General features: G+C 33.6%; 1 protein-coding gene across 5 annotated transcripts in view; it reads left to right on the plus strand.

Moving 5' to 3' along the window:
* SLC4A7 (solute carrier family 4 member 7) overlaps positions 1-23,684 on the plus strand; it is a 117,659-nt gene extending 93,975 nt beyond the window's left edge. For 3 of the 5 annotated variants that reach the window (XM_081247723.1, XM_081247725.1, XM_081247726.1), the window contains 8 exons: positions 1,287-1,448; positions 1,595-1,846; positions 5,918-5,986; positions 7,377-7,550; positions 12,858-12,989; positions 15,153-15,250; positions 18,258-18,365; positions 20,271-23,684. In XM_081247723.1, coding sequence (XP_081103849.1) covers positions 1,287-1,448; positions 1,595-1,846; positions 5,918-5,986; positions 7,377-7,550; positions 12,858-12,989; positions 15,153-15,250; positions 18,258-18,365; positions 20,271-20,352 — 1,077 coding nt within the window. In that variant the 3' untranslated portion in view covers positions 20,353-23,684. The remainder of the gene's footprint in view (positions 1-1,286; positions 1,449-1,594; positions 1,847-5,917; positions 5,987-7,376; positions 7,551-12,857; positions 12,990-15,152; positions 15,251-18,257; positions 18,366-20,270) is intronic. The other 2 variants (XM_081247724.1, XM_081247727.1) reach the window with 1 other exon arrangement.
* The last annotated feature ends 753 nt before the right edge of the window (positions 23,685-24,437 follow it).

Genomic DNA, 24,437 nt, shown 5'->3' on the forward strand with positions numbered 1-24,437 from the left:
ATTATATTAATGTAATTTCCTGTAATCCTGGTCCCATTTCCTTATTCTGGTTCCAAATATATCCTTGTTATTCATTTATCTAGCTTTCAAGTAGCAGACTGATTTCAAGGGGCTTAAAATACACTTGGGGAAACAAATTAAGAAACAGTTAAGAATATATGCATTGTATAGATAAAACATATTTATTCATGTGCAGTACTGAATACGAAGCAGTATAATGTATATCAGTGTGGGAAAATTATAATATCTGTATTCAAAAACAGTAAATTTCCCTTTTGTATTGACACGTTTTCATGTAGAAAAAACAGGCTTAATATGACATCTAAGTAATAGAAGTAATAGTAATTCAATATATTCAATATCCTCCAAGAATGCTAAACTCTTATGATCTTTAAAAATGTTTTATTATAAAACAAATTTTATGTTACAGCATTGAAATAGATTTTTAAAGTGCCAGATTTTTGTCAGCCAATGTTTTGGAAAAATAGTGTAGCGAGGCCCAGTTCTGCTTTAGTACTGACCCTGACAAGATCACTAGTCTGTAGGATCTCCAAAGCAGTTTAGTTTAGGAGTTGATCTAGTAGGTAGATTGATTTCACTTTATATGAAGTAGATAGGCGTGTGTTGAAAGGACACTCTACTTCACTTATCTATTCCTGCATAACAAACCTCCCCAAACATCATACCTTTCACCGACAACACTTTTTTTGTTCATAAATCTACGACATTTGGGACTAGGCTTAGCTGGGTAGTGCTCTGGTCTCCTGGTTTGAGATCTTTTACATGGCTGCAATCTTTATTGCCTTGATGGGAGCATGTCTGGGAGCTCAGTTCAGACGGCTGAAGGAGCTGGGTAATTGCCTCCCATCCCTGTCTCATCACATTGTGTCTCATCCTCAAGAAAGCTTATCCAGGCTTACTCAGAGCTTAATCTCAGGGTTCCAAAAGGGTTAGAGAAGAAGCAGCAGGGTCCTTTGAGATCAAGACTCAGAAATCACAGGGTTACTTTGACCTTATTCCCAGGTTCAAGGGGAGGAAATAGACTCCCCTTCTAGGTGGAAAGAGTGGCTCAGTCACGGGGACAAGAGACCTGCCTCTAGGGATGAGAAGAATTCCTATGGCTGTCTCTGCAAATAATTCACAATATATCCCAATATTTAAATCCAGTCCTTAATGATCCCTTGGCATTTCTTGGGGTAGACACAGTCTGTGCTGTGGAAATTTTGTGCAGTAGGAGAAGGAAGCTTTTTTTCTTTCCTTCTTTTAATCTTTAAATGTTTTAACAGCCTACTGATACAAATAGGGGCTGGATCATAAGCCCGTTGGGAGAAAATCCTTGGTGGACCTTATTAATAGCTGCTATTCCAGCTCTGCTTTGTACCATTCTCATCTTTATGGATCAACAAATTACAGCTGTAATCATAAACAGAAAGGAGCACAAGCTGAAGGTAATTTTAAAATTTTGTCCCAAGAATTGTTTCTTTGAATTGGAGGTGGTGAAAATTAATTTCTTCTCTCTTTATAAGTAGTATAACGTTTTAACCTAAAAGAAAAATGTAGGCTTACAAATATTCATGTTTGTTTCACTTTTCAGAAAGGAGCTGGCTATCACCTTGACTTGCTCGTGGTTGGTGTTATGTTGGGAGTTTGCTCAGTCATGGGACTTCCATGGTTTGTGGCTGCAACAGTGTTGTCAATAAGTCATGTCAACAGCCTAAAAGTTGAATCTGAATGTTCTGCTCCAGGGGAACAACCCAAGTTTTTGGGAATTCGTGAACAGCGGGTTACAGGGCTAATGATTTTTATTCTAATGGGCCTGTCTGTGTTCATGACTTCAGTACTAAAGGTAAAAATCTCCTTATTGCAGTGTTTTAAAATCTTTCTTTATCATAAAATTTACACTTGGTTGTATGAAAATGAAACATTAAAATATCTAAAATTAGTTTCATTTCCTAGAATTTACTTGGAAAATAATATTTTGGAGTGGTGGTTAGTGTAGTAGGCATCAGTGTTAGATTGTATCCTTTTAAAAAATAATGTAGTTTAAACAAACAAAAAATAATAATAATGTAAAAGGGTAGTATTAAAGACTATAGAGTTTTGGAAGGAGTTAATCTATGGCTTAGTTATGATCTGAAAGAATAATATACCAGAGGATTTTATAAACATATTAGAGGAAATAATATTGAAAGATAGATGAAACAGTTATTTTACCACAATGTAAAAAATAATATTGCTATTAATTGAATTAATACATTCTTCCTGACAAAGAACATATTAATGAAATGAATGTATTAAATGAAATATGAGTAGTAACACTCATTAGGAAAACAAAAAGAGCTAATTCCATAAATGAAGCATGTAAGAAATTATACTTTATGATAAACGTCTTTTAGTCACATCTGATCTTTACTGTACACATTCTACCTAATCCAGTGATTTAATAAAAAACAATAACCATAGCAAATGTAGCTAAGTATCTAATCTTAAATTTTCTATTCATCATGGAAGAGCTCAGCTCCATTTTTTTTTGGTGTTTCAGTTATGTTTGTTGTAAAGAAAATTAATAAGTAAAAAGTTGTAAACTATTTATAAATTAGGGTACAAACGTGGAGTGTGTATGTGTGTGTGTGTTACATGTTAACTAAAAAAAATTGTAGTTAATGCTAGAATTTTTTGGCCTCCTTTCATGGAGCCAATTAATTGACCAAATATTTGTTGAGTACTTTCTGTGCTACTAAGTACTGAGGCAACAATAATAAATAGGACACGTTATTGTCTACTTTGAAAAACTTGGCAATCTACTTGGTGAAACAGATAGGCAAATGGGCAATTACTGCATAGTGGTGAGTATATTGTTAGAGGTGCTTGGGACAAGAGGAGAAATATGTAGTGCAGTCTTATGGGGATGCTGCATCTCCTGATGAAGGTTGCCCTTTACATTTTTTAAGTAGTTCTAAAAATTTTTAAGTATTAACTGCATATAGGCAGAAAAATTCAAGTAGAATATCAAGAAAGCTCTAAAATAACAAGTTAGTCTATTTTCTCTCACTTTCCAAAAGCAACTCTCCAGAGGTAAACTTTTTACTCCTTTGTTTTTTAAGTTATTTTGTTAGTTAACACCATTATAGATCTATATACTGTTATAATTTTATTTTTCATTTTATTATCTTTAGACTGAATCTCTTTGCCTAAGACAGTGATTCTTAAAGTCTAGTCCAAGGACCTCTGGGAATCCCTGACACTCTGTCCGGGGTCTGCAGGAGCCTCCCTTTCCCAGTTATGTGACTGTGTTGAGGCCGGGTTGTCTTCATAGCCTTTGGCCAGAACGATGTATTGTAGCAGATTTAATGCAGGTGCAGATATGAGAGTGTAGTTGTCTTCTGTTAAGCCACCCACTAAAGAGATATACAGAACAGCGCTATCCTTCTCACTTAATCTTATGTTCTTTGGAAATTATAGTTTTCCAGTAAAAATATGTTTTTTATATTAACTTGTAATAGGTTTATGATTATTTCGAAATGAGTTTTAAAATAACTATTGGGACTTCCCTGCTGGTGCAGTGGTTAAGAATCTGCCTGCCAATGCAGAGGACACGGGTTTGATCCCTGTTCTGGGAAGATCCCACATACTGCGGAGCAACTAAGCCTGTGCGTGACAGCTACTGAGTCCGCGTGCTGCAACTACTGAAGCCCGTGCGCCTAGAGCCCGTGCTCTGCAACAAGAGAAGCCACTGCAATGAGAAGCCTGCGCACTGCAACAAAGAGTAGTCCCTGCCCTCTGCAACTAGAGAAAGCCCGCGTGTAGCAACCCAACACAGCCAAAAAAAAAAAAAAAAAAACTATTTAAAATTTTTCTTTTAATTTCTAATATGGTGAATATCTATTTCCCACATACCTATATACCTAACTATTTATATATCTATATCTAGATATATCTATCTCTCTCTCTATATATATGTATAGAATCCACATAAAAGTATTTGGGGGGAGGGTCCTCAGTACTTTTTAGGAGTATAAAGGGGTCCTTTATAAAAGAGTATAAAGGAGACCAAAAACTTGAGAGCCTCTGACCTAAGTTTATGTCTTTCATGAAGATTTACCCCAGACATCCCATTCTCCCTTTCATCAGTTGTTTTTGGTTGGCTGTGTTTTTAGTTTTATTATTATTGTAAAGGTTACCAACATTTACACTCTGTGCTTTTTCTGTAAGTTAAATTATAGCAATGTAAGCCCTCTGGAAACATGTAATCAGTATTATGATGAAATAAATATTCGCTGAGGACTAGGCAGTGTGATCAGCCTGCGTGGAGGCAGAAATAACCCTTATTTCCCCAAACTCCTGCGGTTTCAAAATAATAGCCCAAGCCGCAAGACCTGAGAAGTTTTCTTAATATTTGTTGACTTCTCTTACTTAAAAAAAAGTACATATACAGGTTCCACTTTTTCTTGTATTTCTTTTTTGTATTGCTAAAGGAATTCCTTGAGTACTTTTTTCATGTCTGGTACCATAATTAGTAAACTTTCAGAGTTCTGGCATGTTTCAAAATTACCCTCTATGATTGATAGATGGATATTCATTTCAAGTTTCAAATTGATTTTTCTTTGAGTCTTAAAGTTATTGTTGCCTAGAGATCAGTGGTTCTAATAAGAGGTCTGATATCTATTTGGTTTTTGTGTCTTCAGAAGCATCTTTTTCCTTTCTAGAAGCTACCAAAATGTCCTTTTTACTCTTAGAGTTTGGAAATTTCACTAGGATATTTAGGTAAATAGAAACTTTTAATTTACCTTGCTTCTCTCTCTGTGGGTCATTTTACTCTAGAAACTTATGCCTTTAACTGTGGGAATGTTCTTCAGTTCTTTATTTCCTCTTCTCTATTTTCTCTTAGATATTTCTTCACTTTAAATTAGACAGATACTAGACTTTCCAGATATGTTGTTGCATTCCTCTTCTCTACTCTCTCTCACTGTTAAAATTTCCTCCATTTTCCTTATCATTCTATTGATCTCTTTAGTCTTATCAAAATCATTGTTACAAAATTCTTTTAAATTATTTTGATAATTGTATCTTTAATTTCTGGGAGGTTTTTTTTTTTCATTCTGGTGATTCATTTCTCGTAGCATTCTGAAGTTGCTTTATGGATTAAATATTTTCTTGAGATTCCCTGAGGATACTGATTAGATTTTTGATATGTTTTCTTTTCTCCCTCGGTCCTTAGTTAAGGACATACAAGGTTGTTTAGCAGAGAATGAGTGTGATTCTCCTCTGGCTGTTAGGTCTTTTTTCCTTATAGGTCTCTCCCTTGGGTGAGTGCTGATTGTGGTGTTTGAATCAATGAATGGGGCCTGTTGCTGGCTTTCCTGTGGGATGCCTGGGCATGGACTAGGTAGGCAGTTTGGGATCCCCCTAACTGCCAAAGTATCAAGGACATTCTTTTGCAGGATGGTGTTTATTTATTATACGTATTGTAAATGGTATTGTATAGCAGTCACTGTAGGGGTAGTGATAGTAATAATAATGGCTAACACTTTTTGAGTGATTGATATGTACCATGTGCTTTTCTGAGTATTTTATGAATTTGAAGTTTTTTAATCTTCAAGGCAATCTGATACAGAAACTAAAACAGAGAGGTTAAGGCTCAAGAAGAGGTTAACTGGGTTTTTAAGCCAAGTAGTCTGATTGTAGTGCCTCTGCTCTTAACCACGAAACACAGTCCTTTCTTAGGAGGGAACATGTAGATGGTAAATGATTCTTCAAGGAGGTTATTGTTTACTAGCATTTTTCTTTGTTATAGAAAAGTCTTATCACTGAAAGATCTTTTAACTCTGTCTCATAGGCACTGACTATGTTTTTATGTATTTTTTATGTGAAATTGTTCTGGTAACATGGGTTCTAATTGTGGTCATTTTACTTACAGTTTATTCCAATGCCTGTTCTATATGGTGTTTTCCTTTATATGGGAGTTTCCTCATTGAAAGGAATCCAGGCAAGTTTTAAGCATTTAATAACTTTGTAAAAATAACTTAAACATTTTATATTTGCAATAATTGTTTTTGTGATGGTAATGATTTATTCTCTGATATTTTGGGGGCAGGTTAACTAGTGACTTCAAATCCACATTTTCCAAGTAATTATTGCTTACTGCACATTTTTTTCCCCTGAGAGTGAGATCATGAACTTTATGTCCTTACCTATTTTTAATTGAAGCTAATGAAAGGTAACTATCAATGAAGAGTAGTATAGTAAGAGGGAGGATCAAAAGGATTGGAATGGGGGGAAAGGGGCTATTTCTGACATGTTAGAACAGCAGTTTCAGTTGCTTAGAAAGAAAATGTAGATATTAGTCTTCTATAACCATGGTAATACCTGCCATTTGTATGGTGCAGTACAGTTTATAGAGTCTAGTATACAGATGATTTTCTGTGATCCTCAAAACAACTTTGGGATACGAAAGGAAGAAATACTAACTTTGTAAATCATGAAACATAAATAGACTTACTGAAGGTTTTTAACTAAGTAAGCAATGGAGCCAAGGCTAGAATCTAGTGTTTTCACTACTCTGTTTTGTCTTATTTATAGTATTTCTTGGGAAACAAGCTGATAGAATGAATTAGGATTTGTGTGAATCCAGCCTTAGTGTAGAACGTGTAGCTGCTCAGGCAGGGTTGGCACCACTCACCCAGTCCCGGCCGTGAGCAGAGTGTGGCCCCGAGCAGCCAGCTTCCGGCTGCCGGGTATCTCAGACGCACCAGCGTTTTTTTTTTTTCAACACAGTCCAGTTTCTACTCTCCAGTGGTCAAGAGATGATCTCATTAACCCAGTTGATTGTTTTACAACAATTTTGTGAGGTATGTAGGGCTGATCTTATTCTCGGTTTATAAATGAGGAAATTAAAGCTCAAAAGGACCAAGGAATTGGCTCATAGTTTCCTTTTCAGTGTGTGAAAAATTAGTAATTGTTACCTCAGGTTATTTTCATAAAATTGGTAATGTTAGACTTAGAAAGTACCTTGGGAGATTGTTACTCTTTTATTTTACATATTAGAAAACAAGGTCAGAGAGATTAAATGACTTGTGCATTTGATTATAGCAGATAAATTTATCAAAATATTTTAATTCCCCAATTTAAAACATTTTGACTTGAGTTTTCTGATTAATGAATTACATTTGTTTAAGTGGTTGCCTTGATTTTTTTTTTTCCTCCTTGGATCAATATGTTGTAAACTGAAACATTCTCTTGTGTTATCACGGCATATCAGGGAAGTTAGAGTTTAAATCACAAAACCCTAAAGCAGAATACAATTTCTTTTCCTAAGTAACAGAAATGATATTTTTGTTGAAAACTTTTTCTTGTTTTGCTTTCCATTCGATATCCAGTTTTTTGACCGTATAAAATTATTTGGAATGCCCGCTAAGCACCAGCCTGACCTGATTTACCTCCGCTATGTGCCCCTCTGGAAGGTCCACGTCTTCACAGTCGTCCAGCTCACCTGTCTGATCCTCTTGTGGGTGATAAAAGCTTCGGCTGCTGCAGTAGTTTTTCCCATGATGGTAAGGTTTTTTTTTTCAGACTTTATCACTAATTAATAACATTTTTGTGTGTTTTGGTAGTACTTATCTTACTAATATTTATAATTGACTTTGAGAAAAGGATTTTAAGCACCTTAGGTGTTTTGAAATGTGAATTAGTTCTTTCTAGCTATGAAACCAATAGTTTTCAAAATTGAACTTGCTTGTCATTTTCTAATTTTGGTTTGTTTTTGATTTTTAGTCCTTGGGTATAGAACACTGTTCTGTATTTTTAAACAACTTCAGAGTTTAGGATGTTTATGAAGCAAATATGATAGCCCAACTTAAAAAGCAGAGCACCCAGAGCAACATGGTTCTATAATAAGCTATTTCAATACATCTTTTTCAGAAATTAATAGATCTAGAAGTCAAAATGTAATAAAGATTATATTAATAATTCATTACATTATCATATAATTTAATAATTATTCATAATTTAATCATTAAATTATCACGTTTCAAAATTGCAAATTTTGCAAATAGGGAATATGGATCCTTTTGTAAATATTATGCAAAAGTTGGTTTATGTACATGGCCACAAAGAAAATCTTTAAAAATTAAAAAGTTGTGAAAATTATACAGTTAATATTCCCTGATCACATATAAATTAAACTACAAACGAATAGTGAAAAGTCACTAAAAAATATTCAGTATTTTGGGCTTCCCCGGTGGCGCATTGGTTGAGAGTCTGGTTCGTGTCCCGGTCCGGGAGGATCCCACATGCCGCGGAGCGGCTGGGCCCGTGAGCCATGGCTGCTTAGCCTGCGCATCTGGAGCCTGTGCTCCACAACGGGAGAGGCCACAACAGTGAGAGGCCCGCGTACTGCAAAAAAAAAAATATTTATATATATGTATGTATATATATATATATATATATATATATATATATATATATATATATATTCAGTATTTAGAAATTAAATTCTGAAATAAGCCCTGGGTGGAAAACTGAGTTAAAAAAACCATTGTGGAGATATTGAAATGAATAACTTTTTATCTATGAGATAGAGCTAAAGTTATACTCATAGGAAAATGTGTACCCTTCGTTGCCCTTATTTTTTCAAGAAGACTTAAATGCAACCAAGTTTTTTATTTGTAAAGATCAATAATGGATAAACTCATTAGTAAAGAAGAAAGTGAGAGAGCAAAATATACAAGATTAAAAAAGAGAAAAGATACATAGTAACCACAGCTATGGCAGAGATTTGAGGGGTTTTAAGAAAGCAGTATGTGAATCTATAGCAGTAAATATGAACATCTAGAGTAGAGGTCAATAAAGTTTTTTATGTAAAGGGTCAGATAGTAAATATTTTCAGCTTTGTAGGCCACTAGAATATTATACAGACACTTATATGACAAGAGAGAAGTTTCCACAATTTTTTATTGATAAAATTCAAAATAATTGTACAGTTTGTTTTTTTTTTTAATGCAAGACTGCTAATGAGAAGAATGGAAATTTTTCTAACTGTGATGTGAGATAAGAGTAATATAATAATTGGTATAAAGAGAAGATAACATTATTTGTTGGTAATGTGATTGTATACCTATTAACCCAAATGACTCAAAAAAGACTAAAATCTCTAATAGAATTAATTAGAATTTTTTTAGGGTGGCTGGATACAAGAAAACATGAAAATTAGTATGCAGGCTCTATCTTAGTAATAATGCTAAAAATTGAAATGAAAAAAATTTTATACACAATAGTGGCTAAGCACTATAAAATAGTTAATAAATTTAAAAGGAGAAACCTATTTAAAGAAAAATAAACTTTATAATAATATTTGTATTAGCTTCTTAGGGCTGCTATAACAAAGTATCACAAACTCATTGGCTTAAAGCAACAGAAATTTGTGCCACAGTTCTGGAGGCCAGAAGTCAGAAATCAAGGTGTGGAGAGGGCCCTGCTCCCTCCAAAACCTGCAGGGGAATCCTTCTTTGCCTCCTTCTAGGTTTTGCTGACAGTCTTTGGCATTCTCTTGGCTTGCAGCTGCATAGCTCCAATGTGCCTTTGTGGTTGCTTGTGTTCTCCATGTGTGTCATTGTGTCTTCACGTGACCATTTTAGGAGGACACCAGACATACTGCATGAGGAGCCCATTCTCTCCAGTATGACCTGTTCTTAATTAATGATATCTGCAACAATCCTGGTTCCAAATAAAGTCGTATTATGAGGTATTAGGGGCTGGGACCTAAATATTTTCATGGGGGACACAAGTCAACCCTTAACAATATTGAAGGACATAAAATTAAGACCTGAACAGATAGAAATATATACCGTGTTCTTTGTTTTGCATACTTAGTATTATAAAAATGTCACTTCCAAGTATGAAGCCTACTAGTTTTATTTGCATGTGTGTTTGTGTGTGGGGGGGTTGGTATCAGTGTGAACTGGGTAATTTTAAAGTTTATACAGAAAAATAGATACCAGAGCCACAACATCATGGATGGTAGAAATATTCTGTATCTTACTGGGGTTGCTTTACAAGAGTACATGTATTTTTCAAAAGCATTAAACTCTACACCTGATATTTTTTTATTTACTATATGTAAATTGTATATTAATGAAAGATAAAGATATAATAAATACCAGAGAATAGCAAAGCAAAGATAATTATAATTCAGAATTCCTGGCTGGATGCAGGGGTGAGGGGCTTGACTGTTCCTGTGCTAATATGATAGTGTTTTTTTGTTTTTTTTTTAAGGGAATTCCTTTATGTATGTATGTATGTATGTATGTATGTATGTATGTATGTATGTATGTATGTATGGCTGTGTTGGGTCTTCAGTTCTGTGCAAGGCCTTTCTCTAGTTGCAGCAAGTGGGGGCCACTCTTCATCGCGGTGCGCGGGCCTCTCACTATCGCGGCCTCTCTTGTTGCGGAGCACCGGCTCCAGACGCGCAGGCTCAGTAGTTGTGGCTCACGGGCCTAGCTGCTCTGCGGCATGTGGGATCTTCCCAGACCAGGGCTCGAACCCGTGTCCCCTGCATTGGCAGGCGGATTCTCAACCACTGCGCCACCAGGGAAGCCCACCATAGTGTTTTGATAACTGAATATTTACAAATTGCTGTCAAGTCAGCATAGCTAATACAGTATGAAATTGGCATAGGAATTGACAAATAGATGAGAAAAACAGACTAATGAGTCCAGAAATTTGTAAGAATATATGAGAATTTACCACCTGAATAACATAAGTGGATTATTTCATTAAAGGCAGTAATTCATTTAAATGGGAAAATTTAGTATATAGTGTTAGAAGATTTGACTGCATACTGGGAGCTAAATAAAGTTGCTATCTTATATCATACTCAAAAAGAAATAATAAATCAATTCAGGATTTAAATGTTAAAATGAATTGTAGTAGAAAATCTTGAAGATTATTTGTATAATCCAGTGATTGAAGGTAATTTTTCAAAGAAGGTAGAGAAATCCAACAGTAAAAGAAAGATGATATATTTGACCACATGATAATTGTTTTGTATGTCCTTATTAAAATCAGACTGTGAACTGGGAGAAAATATTTGTAACATATAAGACAGATAAAGTGTTTCTGTCCAAACTACACAGAACTTTTAGGAATTCATGAACAGAAGTCAATTGAAAAAACAGGCAAAAGACAGGAAATAGTGAAAACAGAAGATGGAAAACATAGTTAGAACACTGACATAAATCGCAGCAATGTCTATTTGGATCCACCTCCTAGAGTAATGCAAATAAAAGCAAGAATAAACAAATGGGACCTAATCAAGCTTACAAGTTTTTAACATCAAAGGAAAGCATAAGCAAAATGAAAAGACAGCCCACAGAATGGGAGAAAATATTTGCAAACTATGTGACTGACAGGGATTAACATCCAAAGTACACAAACAGCTCATGCAGCTCAATATCAAAAAAAACAAACAACCCAGAACATCTAAATAGACATTTCTCCAAAGACATACAGATGGCCATAAAGCACATGAAAAGCTGCTCAACATTGCTAATTATTAGAGAAATGCAAATCAGAACTACAGTGAGATATCACCTCATACTGGTCAGAATGGCCATCATCAAAAAGTCTCCAAACAGTAAATGCTGGAGAGGGTGTGGAGAAAAGGGAACCCTCCTACAGTGTTGGTGGGAATGTAAATTGGTTCAGCCACTATGGAGAATAGTATGGAGGTTCCTCAGAAAACTAAAAATAGAGCTGCTACCATATGATCCAGCAATCCCAGCAATCCCACTCCTGGGCATGTATCCAGAGAAAACCATAATTTGAAAAATACATGCACCCCAGTATTTATTGCAGCACTATATAATAGCCAAGACATGGAAGCAACCTAAATGTCTATCAACAGATGAATGGATAAAGATGATGTGGTATTTATATATACAACGGAATGTCACTCAGCCATAAAAAAGAATGAAATAATGCCATTTGCAGCAACATGGTTGGACCTAGAGATTATCATACTAAGTGAATTAAGTCAGATAGAGAAAGTCAAATATCATATGATATCACTTATATGTGGAATCTAAAAAAAAATGATACAAAGGAACTTCTTTACAAAACAAACAGACTCAAAGACATAGGAAACAAACATACGGTTATTCTGTAATAACCTCTATGGGAGAAGAATCTGAAAAAGAATATAGATATATGTATATGTATATGTATAACTGTATCACTTTGCTGTACACCTGAAACTAACACAACATTGTGAATCAACTATACTCCAGTACAAAATAAAAATAAAAATTTTTTTAAATAAAGTAAAGTAAAAAAAAAAAAACAGAAGAGCAAATCCAAATGTCCAGTGAACATTTGAAAACATCTTCAACCTTAGCAGCAGTTAAAGAAAAGCAAATTAAAGAATAATGTGTCTTTTTCACAAATATAATTTGAAAGTTAAAACGTAATGCTGGAAAATGGGTTCTCTAATGCATTGCTGAGGAGATTTTTAAAAATTATATCTACTTAAAGTACATAATGTAAAGTCGTCATAAAAATTAATAATCATGTTTGTGAAGACACTCATCATGCTTAATCTGCTTTATAGTTTTATGCAGAGTTCAAGGGATTTATATAGGAAAAGGCTAAAAATGTCATTTCCTTTTTGTCTTTGAGCAGAAAGTTGAAAAAGATAAATAGGTGACTCAGTTTCTTTGAAATAAGATGGTGAATGAAGTCATTTTAAAATAAAATATGTGAAGTACTTTTCAATTTACGATTTAATAAATACTTTTTCTCCAAGTGATATAATTTGTATATTTTTAGATGTTACTTAATATTCTCTCCATCACTTTTTAAAGGTTCTTGCGTTAGTCTTTGTACGCAAACTCATGGATCTGTGTTTCACAAAGAGAGAGCTTAGTTGGCTTGATGATCTCATGCCAGAAAGTAAGAAAAAGAAAGAAGACGACAAAAAGAAAAAAGAGAAAGAGGTAAAAAAAGAATTTTAAACATACACTATTCACTTATTGTTTAATATTTTGTACCAAGTAGCAAGCACTATTATAGTCACTTTGATGGAATCAATTCCTTCAGTCCTCCTAAGAACCTTATTATTATAAAGTATAGGTGCTTTTATTATCCCCAATTTACAAATGAGGAAACAGAGAGAGAGAGAGAGGTTAGTAGGTAGTTTGTCCTAACACAGGCTCTTACCCATACCAACTTGCCTTTAGCTCTTGCCTTTATGTACATTTATGTTAAATGTACATAAGTACATTTTAGCATACATTTTAATTTTAACAGCATTTTAATAATCTGGCATATATTGGGTTGGCCAAAAAGTTTGTTTGAGTTTTTCCGTAACATCTTATGGAAATGAACTTTTTGGCTAACCCAGTGTAAGGACAAAAAGGACTTTCAGTAAATATCTTTTTACAGAAAGTACAGTAAAACTTTAGTTTTTATATTCAGTATTATATACCCTTAGTTGATTTGTATACTGAGATTTACTGAATACTCTTTTCTGAATTTGATTTTTTTTTTATAACCAGCTCAATACTATAACCTAGTAAGAAGGACAAATAAACACTTGAGTATGTAGCATAGGTGATTTTGTTGATTTTAGTGCCTCACTTAATTTTCCCATTCAGAATATTGTTTGAAAATCAAAGATAAGAAGATATACATTTTTAAAAGTTGTGATCCTATTTAAATAGATCTCAAAATTGCTGGGTTTTTTTTCTAATTTTTGAGGGAAATCAGCATAATTTATAACTTATATTGCGTAGTATTTATGGAAAAGCATTTATTAAAGTTTTGCAGACAAATGCGTTTAGGGCCTGTTGGCATTTTTTCATGGTTTCGATTGATTTTTCAGTGCTGATTTATGGCAAAATTACTGGTTGTGTATTTACTTTTCAACAAAAATTTTGACTTTTTAATTAGGACACCAATTAAAACATTTGAATTGAGTCTCCAAAATTTTTAAGAGCTTTGTTTCCTTCAAAGCTATATATGTATGTAAATATTTATGAATTTGATGATTTTTCAAATAGGATACAATCTATTTATAAAATACTTAGGTAAAATTGCTTGCTTATTCCTGTATCAGGGAGAATAAGGTTATTTGCATATCACAAAACAAAAGTAAATCTGGCTTAAACACAAGAGCTTATTTTCTCCTATAAAAGGAATCTTGAAAGTAAGTGATCTGGTGTGATGGCTCCACAAAGTTATCAGGAATTCTGCTGCTTTTCTCCCAGCTCGGCATAGACTTTCCATCCTCAGAATCCCCTGATGGGTCAGAAGGGCTGCTGAGTTTGAGCTGTCATGTCAGCATCAGAGACAGCAGGAGGTAGACCGTGGGCATCTCCACCCTGCCATCCAGAAATGACATCCAGGAATTTCCACTGGCACCACACTGAGTTGCAAGGAGTGCTGGGAAATTTAGTTTAGGTTTTATTTTTTTATCTTTTATTATTTTTGTTAAAACTGGGTGCATCGCCACCCCCAAGTAGTGGGATTTCTATCAGTAAGACAGAGGAGGGAATGCTCTTTCTGTCTTTCCTGTACTGCCCACCCTCCCCATTATAATTGTGTCATGATTTTGGCTGTTTCTTAGCTAAGGTGTTCTCAACCTGGGGTGACTTTCTGATGGTCAAAAAGGGGCTGCTACTGGCATCTAGTGGCCTGCTGAACATCCTGCATACACAGGACTGCCTCCCAGACAAAGAATTGTTTGGCTCTAAATGTCAGTATTGCTGAGATTGAGAAACCCTGCCTTATCCAAGTGAGGTTTTGCTTATATTATAATGAGAGTTATGAGGTTTCACAGAATTTTGTCGCTCATTGTATGCCTATGTAATAATTGACAATAAAATTTATGTAGCTAAATTGATATTTTAACAGTATCAGTGATTAACTTATAGAAGTGAAAGTTACAACCTCTTAAAATCTTTACAAGTGGTTGTTTTCAGCTTGTGCTACAAGTATGTGTTCATGGTAAAATTTTCAGTCATGGCAGATTAAATAATATTGTCAGTTTGGTTTTCTGATTCTTTAAGATATTAATATATATATATATATTAATATATTAATTGGTCCTCTTGGAAATATTCTGGGAAAAGTAATCTCTTCATGTATGTGCTTTAAAGGAAGCTGAGAGAATGCTTCAAGCTGGTGAAGATACTGTGCATCTTCCATTTGAAGGGGGAAGCCTCTTGCAGATTCCAGTTAAGGCGCTAAAATACAGGTGAGATGCAGCTTCATCCTTTAAAATGTGCTTCATATACATGTCAGGTGCATGAATAAGCCATGCAATGTTTCTTTAAAGTCGTGTTACCTGTTTTTTAAAAGATGACAAACACTGCATCTGACATGTGGGCTAAAGGAGGGCTTCCTGCAGGTGGAAAAGAAAGTCACTGGCTCACCCCCCTTCTCACTTGCAGGGAGGAGTGAAGGAGACCTTGGCATCCATGCCAAGCAGAGATTGTCTTGTCGTTCATCACTCCTTCTGTTTCAGTGAAGTTTAAAATCAGTCTTAGAATATTCCCATTCTCTCAGTAGTACAGCTTTTTTTTTTTTTCTGCCTTTCATTATGGCTGGGGTTGGTGTATGCTGGAAAATAAACATTTGTAATCCATTTTTTGATAACCTGTGACAATGTGACTATGTTTAAAGGCCCTAGAACTCTCCTGCGGTTTCCAAAGGTGTGATTTGGCCATTGGCAGTGAGGGCTCATACTAGGGGAAAATAAAGTTTTATATATAGTTTATCACGTATGGTTTTGGCGATTTATATTTGAATCTAAGAACTAAATATAGAGGTTGGGAAATGTCAGCTTTTTTGTAGATTAAAAACCTCTATTATTTATGTACACATCTGATTCTTCTACACATTTATTCTATTTATGACTGGCCATTTATAGAAGAAAAGTCAGTTTTAGAATATATATATAGGTTTCTTCCTTGACCAGTTAATGGAAAATGTTTGTTGATATTTCATTATCTTGCTTCAACCTTTTTTCATTTTTAACTTATCTTTATAGTTTTTATAAGGGCACATTTGGACTTGTACATGTTGATTAGTTTTGATAAATGAATTCACAAGTAATTTTTCTCTAATACTTTTTGTCATTGGTATTATTAACTTTTATCATTGGTATTATTCTTTGTCACCTTTCATGATTTTCCCTCAAATTTGTATCTACCTAAAATTAAATGCCAGGTCTAGACATGTTGATAGATCCAGATAGAGTGCTCTGCTTCTCTAGTTTCTGTAAATGTTTGCTAAATGAATTAATGTATTGACTTTGTTGCTAAAAAGAGTATAGGAACTGCTGTGATAGTTACTGGTGACTCACCGGTTTGCTGAGATGGTTTGCCACTTAATTTCTGCAGGTCCTGCATTATCTCTTCCTCACTGTGATTACACATGGATCTTGACAAATTTAAATGGAGTCCATGCTTACACTGTCAAATATTTAACAAAAAGAATGGGTATATGTATATTTACTTTTGTCTTTTAAATGATGACGTGAGCCATGATTAATGTCACTTGTATTAAAACTTGAACATCCAGAATGCCAGGAACTGGCTGACCTGTTTATTTGCCAGAATTTTAAATCTTAAGTAGCTTTGGATTACTTGCCATGAAAATGGAGTGAGATAACATATGAAAGCATCTGGAAACCATAAAGTCCTATAAAATATGAAAATAATTTATTTAATGTAGACAAAATTTTTCCCATCTAGTTTTATTTTGGGGAAAAACAAAATGTATACTTTCTTCAAAAAAGGTCTCAATTTCTACTAACGGGAATGTTCTTGCTTAGAGAAGATCATTTAGAAGCTAGAAAGTGCTTCAAAAACTTCTCTCTTCAGTTATTTGAAGTTGGCAACTGAGCAAAAAAACGTTTTCTTGGGGTAGAGAGAGTTTCAAGTTGTATGGCTCTGCCATGGTGAATTTGGGTGTCCAAATTTGTGCACTTTTAAAAACTTCACTTAGTGAAGCAGCCATTCCTAGAGAGTCTCCAGTGGTCGCGTCACTCTTTACTGCAGTCTTACATCATAAACGACATGCAGATTTAAAGTGTGAACAGATGACTGCTCTTTAGTCATTTATAACCTGGCTGCCAGCACATTGTTAATTTAACATCTCATTTGACATTTGTATTTGTCGCTTGTTTGCATGAAATGTTTTCCTTTTGGTGAAGAAAAAGGACTTGCAGATATATTCCTGTTAATTTCCTAGTACTTTCATGTTACTCCAAACTGACAACCTTGAGCCCAAAATTATTATGCATATCTTTGTTATTGGATTTGGGGTCTTGAGGTAATTTTTGCAATATTTCACAGAGACATGGAATGGTTACATTTGTTTCTTATGATGAAAGGACAGTATTTGGATTTTGATAAATTTTATATAGTAACACCTTCATACTAAAAATACTACTGATATGGTAATAACAGCTAAAAGCAGTACTTATAAACCTTTTTTGTGTGTTATCTGTTGAAGTATTTTAATTTCTAATTTTAAAGTGTCCCATTTTCCAGAATTATTTTTAATGATTTTTAAAAGCTATGAAAAAGGGCTTCCCTGGTGGCGCAGTGGTTGAGAGTCCGCCTGCAGATGCAGGGGACACAGGTTTGTGCCCCGGTCGGGGAAGATCCCACATGCCGCGGGGCGGCTAGGCCCGTGAGCCATGGCCACTGAGCCTGCGTGTCTGGAGCCTGTGCTCCGCAACTGGAGAGGCCACAACAGTGAGAGGCCCGCGTACCGCAAAAAAAAAAAAAAAAAAAAAAAAAAGCTATGAAAAAAAGATTTTTTAATCCTAATTGTAATTTTTCTTTACATACTTTGGATAGTTGTTTGCTGCAATTGACATTTGTTCAGATTATAAAAGTTTTCTAACTGACTTGAGGCTGTATCACTTTTTATATTTATAAGCACATTAATATATTCCTTTATGTTATTTCAATAGTATACTTATAGCCAAGATAATCACCTTTGGGCATCATTGCCAATTTAATTAGTCTCATTGCTAGTTTTGATTATAAAGAAAGATGCAGTTCCCCTTGAGACCTTTATAATAGAACTGCAAAATACTGCTATCTTGCTAGATCTTGGTTTAAGTGCATGACAAAGAGTTTTCTCAATTTTAAGTTGATGAAAGCAAATATGATACAGATAATAGGAATGACAATATTAATGCTTTTGCAAGTACTGAATACTAACCAGAAAGTGTATTTGTTCTTCAGTGTTGATCCCTCAGTTGTTAACATATCAGATGAAATGGCCAAAACTGCACAGTGGAAGGCACTGTCCATGAATACTGAGAATGCCAAAGTAACCAGATCTAACACGAGGTAGCTGTAATGATTTATGCATTTTCTAACTATAGCCAACTTTCAATTTACTTATGGATAGCTCTTCAGGAAAACCATTGTCTTTACTTAACAAAACCAACCTTTTTTTCTTCCTCTTTTTCTTCCTTCTTCCTTTCATCTATCCATCATTTCACTGTATACTGGAAACAGATATAGGTGCTGATTGTTTTGTTATTTTTTAAAGTTATAGTTGCCTATTTCAAAAAAGAATTGTTTTGTAATAAAAATGAATATATACATAAGGAATACATATATAAAAGATCAGAAACCATATAAAGAAAGATAATTACTAGGGATTGAATACTAAAATAGAATACTACCTCAATCATGCTTTCTGATGGTCCAAAAAAAAAAAAAAGGCTTTCTTTTGTTTTGCTTTGTTTCAGCCCACTATTTCTTCTGGTGAGGTAAACATTTTCCTAGAAGATATTTGTAAGAAATTTAATCCATGGGTGTAAAGGCCATTCAGTTTTATAATGGACCATGTATTATACAACTGTTTCATAACCCCTTCCTTATATTTCTTGTTATGTAATAACCCTTTTTTCTTTCTTTCCCACTCACTTCAAGACCTAAACCTCAGGAATTCTGGCTTGATAATCATTAGTACGTTGATCCCTTAGGTCTCTGGAGAAATTAGGTACTATCCTGTAGAGTACTCAGTCATTCATAGTCAACAACTATTTTTTTTGGTGTACACTTTGTGCCAGATGCTGTGTTGGGTGTCAGTATATTCTGCTTGGGTGTCAAAAATTAAAACTTTTCCAGGCAAGCAATCACATAGCTATTTCTGCTTAGTTATTGTCTTTCTGGCAACTGTCTTTTGATAATGATTGATTAGGTTTTTCTCCAAGATATCTTTCCCTACCTCCTTTTAGAACCTTGCTCCTACTTAATCTCAGTTATCAACTCTTTTGGCTTTTCTCTCATCATTTCTTGAGTTTTAATTCTCTAAGCTAGACTGTTTCCTTCACTTCTATCTTTGATCTCAAAAGTTTTTAAGTTAAACTTTTTGGATTATTTCATGCAGCCAGAATTTCACTAGATACTCTTTTTACTCTTAGTAATTTTTCACACCTTGTCAGCACCCCTGGCCCAGAATGTTAGTATAGTTAGGATAAATAGAAAGACCTTACAGTAGTATTATTTTGTCTTTTATACTTCTGCCTTTCATTCAGGTTGCCCCTCAATTCAAAATCACATGGGAAGAAAGGGAATGTTTTGTTACATTGTTGAACAGAAAAATGTTTGGGTTATCTTCCTTCAGTTTTGTCTGGAGAAGGCAGCAAACCATAGCGTGTTTCTATCTTTTGCAAAATTTTCAAAGCCCAGATATTCATGTTACAATTAAATCAGTTAATCAGTTAAATCCATATACATGGAATCATTGTATTTGATATTAACTTGAAAATGTAGAATTGTATTTTGATCTTGTATTTGTGAACCAAGTTTGGGGAGATAAGATTTGTTACATTTTTCAGGAAATTATTTGATGCTTATTTATATTGACAAAGATTAATTTTTAATGAATTTGTCAGTAAAATAAAAGTCAAATGCTACAACTGTTCACATATAAAGTAAAACTATTAAGTCAAGCACAGTCATCATACACTGACCAATTTTAAGGAGCTCCTCTTCAGTTGTAAGAAAAATGTGAAATTTAGTGGCAAAAATATCTTTAAAAAACTAAGACTTTTTAATATTTGCCTTTCCAGTTAAGTTTACTGATATGAAAAGAAAGCAGTAAATAGTAATAGCAAGTTGTATGTTTATGGTATTAATAGTTGTCTCAAAAAGCTCTTATGGATATTTACTGTTGGCCATGTTTGAATGTAATATTTAACCATTTCAAAATTATTTATTCTCATTCTTTGTTTTAAATAGCCCTGAAAAACCTGTAAGTGTGAAAATAAGTTTTGAAGATGAACCAACAAAGAAATACATGGATGCTGAAACTTCATTATAGAATTGAACCAAGAGGAATTATTTATAAATATATATACATATATATGTGTATGTATATATAATATTTCATGTCACTATATATAGCAATATTGTATGTCATGCCATTTATGCATGACTATGGGGTTTTTTGAAGTAGTGTCTGAAGTTTGTTAGGAGCACCATGGAGACTGTATATAATGAAATGGTCTCTTAGAAGTGAGGTACATGATTCTTACTACTCAAATATTTATTTTTCTGTTGGAAGATTTTTTTCAGTTCTGCAATAGAAAAATGTGGGAAATGCATTCAGTCTACTTTTCTTTAAATCTGTTTGTTCATCAGTGGCAGTCCATACCAACCTTAAGTGATACGTATTTAAATTTTTTCATTGAGTTGCAAGAAATGTTCCCATATTACTTCCTTTCTGCTAGTGCTTTGTGGGAAGAACAGGGTGTCTCTGCCAGTGCTGGGGCACAGATGGGGCTGTATCCTGGCTGCTGTGTGTGTGTTGCATTACGTGCATGTCCATGATGTTTCACAGGTGATGGGAACTTTTTCCCTATAGAGGTAGAACAGTGGAAACTTTCTAGCTAAGAACTACAATTTTTGACCTTTATGTTTTTGAAATTTATTTTAAACTTTAAAACCTCCACATCTAGGTCTCCATTCGAATAGACAAGTATAATTGCAGGTGATTTTATAATTTAACTCCCATACCACTCATTAGTTTATGAATTTTAAAAGCTATAAAATACCAATTTATGATAGTTAAATTTTGTTGCCTTTGTAGAAATTTTTTTCTGAATCCTAGTACTCTATTAGAGCCCCAAATGCCTACTCTATTCTCTGCTTTTGCTGCCCTTTACTTAAAATGTGGTTTAGTTTGAATTAAGGTTCAAGTTCTTGATTATTTTTCTATTATAAGTAGTATGATTAAATAATCAGGAGTCAGAATTCTCTTAAGTGGGTTTATGATCAGTATTACTTTATTATGAATTACCTTTCATTTTCTGTTTATGTTGTCCTTTCTGTTGTATAGGTAATATTTAATAGATTTCATTTTAAAATACTTTATTTATTTTAATTGATATGATGCTTAAATATTATATAAACATTTGAAAAGGTAACAAATATAGAGTAAATTGTTAATATAAATAGTTGGTGCTCACTTGCATTTATGGTTTATTATCTGAGAGCAGTTGATAGATTTTACATCTTTGATATAAAGCACTGCCATATTTGTATTTTAAAAGAAATTTAGACCTATTATGTATAGCTCAGATTGATGACATTCTTCCTAGTTTGTGTTTGTATGTTTTATTTAGATTTTGCTTTTCTGAGCTGTCTTTTTAACTTCTAGCAAATCTTTTTAGTCATCTTTTATATACTTTTACCTCCATATGAAATAAATAAATGTTGTTCTTGTTAAGCCTGTAGGACTGGATGAATGGGGTTGTGAAACTGATTTGGCAAGAGGATGATTTCTAAAAACCAAATGAGTATTGAGAAGCCACTGAAATATCGAAAATAATAACATGAATGTTAGGATGAAAATTTTAATGAAATTCCAATGCTTCCTTTAATCATTTTTAATTAAAGTACAAAAGTATGAAGAATTGATCTTATAGAAGATCATGAGCAATGCCAAAAGCTGATATTTTAGCAATTCTAGCAATCCATTCTAAACTACTTAACTAATAAAATTTCCTCATCTAAGACCATGTGATCTAATTCTAGTTAAAATAATGGATTCAACTTCTGCCTCATATGGGAGGTTGGAAATGTAGCTGATTTTCTTTAGAAAATGTAGCTGGCACCATTTGGTACTGCCTAAAGAAGAGAGATGCTGTCAGCACTTGATGAGAGAGTATTACCCATGGTGCTTGTTACTGTTTATGAGCTTCCATTGAAGTGATTCCTTTTTAGTCATTGCAGCAGAATCATTTCCAAAGACCCCAGTATTTGCTGCTCTGATTTTGTATCTCCCCTGATGAACCTGAACAAGAGGATTTCCTTACACCATTCCCTAGTGTCTGGATGTCACAGGGTTAACAAATGTGCTTTTTTACGGGAAGTAATTTTAAAATTTGAACTGAAATCTACCTGGGATCATAGTGTTTATGTGGTTTTATTTATGAATACTAGTTGTCCAGTGCCAGAAAAACCATGATGTGCAAAATGCTTTGCACTCAGTGTTTTTACTGTTTCTGATTGTTAATAGTTTCTGCTTTCTTTTGACTACTTGACTTACAAAATGATCTGATTGACTACTCCATTGAAAAGCAAAGGTAACTCATGTTTAAGTAATAGCTTGTTTTATGTGGTTATGATATTTTTCCACTATTTTTGAAAAATAACAGTCATGGATAGCATTCTTTGAAAGACAGTGAAAATGTAATTTACTACATATATTGCTTTTTAAATGTTGCCTTAAACAGGTATAGATGAGCAGTAGTAATTGCTATGTACTGATTTACCTCAAGGTGAAAAAGAATTAAACCTGTGCATATTCCATTTATAAAATAAATTCATATAAACAGCCCTGCACTTTTTCAGATGCCTTGGTTTCCAGGATGGAGCTCAGTGCTACTGAGTACCCTGGCCGCAGGGCCACCTCAGGATACTCTTTCCTCCACCTATTTTATTTATTTATAGACGTCTGTTTACAAGGACTGTAATACATCCTCATGTTGACCATCTGAAATTCACTTTCACTTGAATGCTATTTCACTCTAAAATTGCCGCTTTTGAGAAGACAATGAACTAATAACTTCCTTATGTTAAAAGGATGATGCCATATATTCTCTAATGATGTTAGATATACAAAGTGAGGCACACGATCTTTCTAATGGGTGTTGTATATGTGAGTGTGCTTGTGTGAATGATGTTGTCAATCATAAATCTCAAGTTGTTTAAAAAAGCTGTGGCATATCATTGTTCATATTTGCCAAGCATATAAAATGTGTAGGACAGAATTTTTTATGTGCTAACGCATGTATTTATAAAGCAGATTTCTTTACCACTCAAAATTACTTCCATTTTCTCCATCTAAAAATAATGTTTCTTCCATATACCTAAAGTTTATGTATATATATAATAGCTTTATAACTTTTACCGTTTGCAAAATCAGGTTCAAAATTCTGTAAAAAGGAAAATGGCTTCCGAAACAGAGGTATGACACCAGAGCTGGTTGTTTTTAAAGGATTGTATCATGTATATCAGTTCTGTAAATGTGCTCACCAGTGTAACATGTGAATCCTGTTTTAAAGTGCTCAGATTTCGGATGTGTAAGCCATTAATATAACATTGTAATTCAAAAATGTTTAAATTAAATAATTTAATGTTTTAAATTTATTTATGTAGATCACATCATTGTTGTCATATGCAGTAGAACTATGTGAACTGTCTTTTGGTTTAGTCCAACAATTATTTATTTTTTTAGAAGAGTTTTTTAAAGAGTTTAAGGACATCCAAAATTTAAAATAGTGTTCATACTTCAAAATATGGCAATTTTAATGTAAAGTTGGTTCTTTTCTAACTTTTCAAAAAGTAATGTGAGTGTCAATAATAGGAAAACATAGTTGGAAATGGAATTGTCTAAAGATCATTTTTAAAAATTTAATTAGCATATATTGACTTCTACAGTTGACTTAGAGTAATTGTTAACAGTTGTTTTTTTAATCAGATTTTTGTGCATTGATTGATTCTTGTGTTGTGGCTTTTCTTTTGTTACTTTCATATTAAGAGGTTTTTTTTTTTGTAGGGGGGTTCTCTTCCAATGTTTACTACATTTAAATAAATAGAAATTGAATTTTATTGTTCATTTATACAGTATTTGATAGCTTGGTATAATAATAACAGTATAGTTCTAATTTTTATGACTTTTATAATTATACAATGCTAATATTTTCTTTTATAATAAAATCCAAAGTAAACATTTAAAATGTAGAAGTGATATTTTTCATCTATATGAAGTACAAGTATCTACCAAGTCTCTAATGTGAATAATCCTGCTTTTCAAATCTGTTTCATAATATTAGAAGAAAACTATTTTTGGAGATGTTATTGAAGTTGAAAGATCAATAAAAGTCTGGTGAATCAGTTGTT

This window comes from Mesoplodon bidens, assembly GCF_964165515.1.
Source record: "Mesoplodon bidens genome assembly, chromosome: 10".
In the NCBI taxonomy this organism is placed as follows: Eukaryota; Metazoa; Chordata; class Mammalia; order Artiodactyla; family Ziphiidae; genus Mesoplodon; species Mesoplodon bidens.